Raw genomic sequence first — 2,500 nt, 5'->3', positions numbered from 1 at the left:
TATGTGCTTTGTTGGATACATTTGGTGTTCGTCTGATATGTTGAATTTTGTTCATTTTTGTGTGTCTTGATTATGCCTGCACTGATGATTAGAAAGTGGATTATGTACACTAACTATGAAATGATATGATTTGCGGCTGAATCAGTTTTTAAGAGGCGATTTCTAAGTTGCATTCCCTCACTGTCGGTACACTGTATAGTTATTATGGTTGTTTTGACTTTAAGAGTCCCTCATAGCGTGAGGCATTTATGTGTAGTAATGCCCTTAATATAATAAATGTATTTAAAGGGAATAATTATAAATTTTTCCCTTATAAGGTTTTCACACTAACTACTTGATAAATTCTCATATAGATTTTATCCTATATTTAATTTTAAAATTTTTATATATATATATATATATATAAATTCATATATATATATCCATACTGTTCACTAAAATAATTTCTGTCTTTCTTGTCTGTATCTTTCTTATTCCTTGATGCAATGGCTACTCACTGCTATTTCTCTTTGAAGCTTAGGGCAAAGATTACCTTCTTCGTCCATTCCTGGCTATCACCTCCACATCCGCCCCCCCCTCGCACACTCTAAACTAAACTTTCGTTAGTTTAGTTTAGTCTATTCCATGGAACTGAACTTGACCTCCATTTCTGTATTACAGTCATCAGTCTATGCTATCCCGTATCATCATCATCACCACCCTCTCTATATTTACCACTGTTTTTCTCTTTACAGTAATTCCACCATTTATTATGAATGTTCTGGAGACACGTCCATTCCTGAAGGTAAGCTCAATAAATTATGTTAACTATGTTTCTCTCTCATCTTTCCTTTTTTCTTTGTAACATTCTTTATGTTATTCTTCCTCTCTCTATGTCTTGCATTAGACACACATGCAGAATGTGTGTGTGTGTTTATATATATGTAAATACATCTGAATATATGTATTTATATGTGTGAAGTTTTTTTCATTCTCTCATTGTTTGTTTTCTCTTATTCTTTTCTGTTGAAGAGCATAGGCTCAAAATGTTAAAGACTTTTACATTTTCCCAAGCATCAAACTAATACACTTGCTTGTTGTTCATACACCTGTCTTTGTTTTTCTATAAATTTCAACTATATATCATCATCATCGTTTAACGTCCGCTTTCCATGCTAGCATGGGCTGGACAATTTGACTGAGGACTGGTGAACAAGATGGCTGCACCAGGCTCCAATCTGATCTGGCAGAGTTTCTACAGCTGGATGCCCTTCCTAACGCCAACCACTCTGAGAGTGTAGTGGGTGCTTTTACGTGCCACTGGCATGAGGGCCAGTCAGGCAGTACTGGCAATGGCCATGCTCGAGTGGTGTTTTTTATGTGCCACCTGCACAGGAGCCAGTCCAGCGACACTGGCAACAACCTTGCTCGAATGTTTTTTCATGTGCCAGTAAGGCGATGCTGGTAACAATCACACTCAAATGGTGCTATTTACGTGCCACCAGCATGGAAGCCAATCAGCTACTCTGGCAGCAATCATGCTTGGATGGTGCTCTTAGCTCTTCACTGGCATGGGTGCCAGTCATTCAATTTGTGAATTTGATTTGATTTTGATAGATATATAAATATAATATATATCACCAGTGTCATTGAAGTCTGATCATATATCATCTTCATTTAATGTCTATTTTCCATGCTGGTATGGCTTGGACTGTTCGACTGGAACAGGCAAGCCAGAAGACTACACCAAGCTCTGCTGTCTGTTTTAGCATATTTTTTATGGCAAAGCAGATAATATATATATATATATATATATATACACGTACATACATTACACACACACACACACATTTTTGCATATATACAGTCACACGCATGCTCAGATACAAAATCAATGAAACCTTCTCAAATGTCTGATTATTGTATATTTTTCTAACACAGAAATATCCATATATGAATGCACCAATACAAGTCGGAGTGGTTGGCATGTTGTAAGTTTTAATGCTTCTTGTTTTTTTTTTATTTATTCTCATATTCTGTCACAAACAAACACAAGTGCACACACACTCACACACACATACACTTGTTTGCGTGATCGGTCAGTATTTCAATGTCTTTTGTAGCTACCAGTATTTGAAAGAAATTATGCAGCTATCCTCTGCCTATGAATAAATATATATTCTAATATCTATAAGCAAAGTACAATCAATTCTTTAAACTAGATAATATTCCTTGCTGTGTTCATTGAGTTGTTATAAATTCTTTACACAAGAAATACTTTTGGTTATCCTGAGAAATTTAATTCAAAACTTAAAGAATTCTTTATTGGCGCAGGAGTGGCTGTGTGGTAAGTAACTTGCTTACCAACCACATGGTTCCGGGTTCAATCCCACTGCGTGGCGTCTTGGGCAAGTGTCTTCTACTATAGTCTCGGACCGACCAAAGCCTTGTGAGTGGATTTGGTAGACGGAAACTGAAAGAAGCCCGTCGTATATATGTATATATATATATATATATATAT

At 36.1% G+C, this 2,500-nt stretch overlaps 1 protein-coding gene across 1 annotated transcript in view; it reads left to right on the top strand.

The window, feature by feature from the left end:
- Nucleotides 1-2,066, top strand: part of LOC106868929 (sideroflexin-1) — a 9,686-nt gene extending 7,620 nt beyond the window's left edge. The window contains exons 6-7 of the mRNA XM_014914398.2: nt 735-784; nt 1,921-2,066. Coding sequence (XP_014769884.2) covers nt 735-784; nt 1,921-1,974 — 104 coding nt within the window. The 3' untranslated portion in view covers nt 1,975-2,066. The remainder of the gene's footprint in view (nt 1-734; nt 785-1,920) is intronic.
- The last annotated feature ends 434 nt before the right edge of the window (nt 2,067-2,500 follow it).

This window comes from Octopus bimaculoides, chromosome 14 (genome assembly GCF_001194135.2).
Source record: "Octopus bimaculoides isolate UCB-OBI-ISO-001 chromosome 14, ASM119413v2, whole genome shotgun sequence".
Lineage (NCBI taxonomy): Eukaryota > Metazoa > Mollusca > Cephalopoda > Octopoda > Octopodidae > Octopus > Octopus bimaculoides.
The sequence above is the reverse complement of the archived record's forward strand: the minus strand, read 5'-3'. Positions and strand labels throughout refer to the sequence as shown.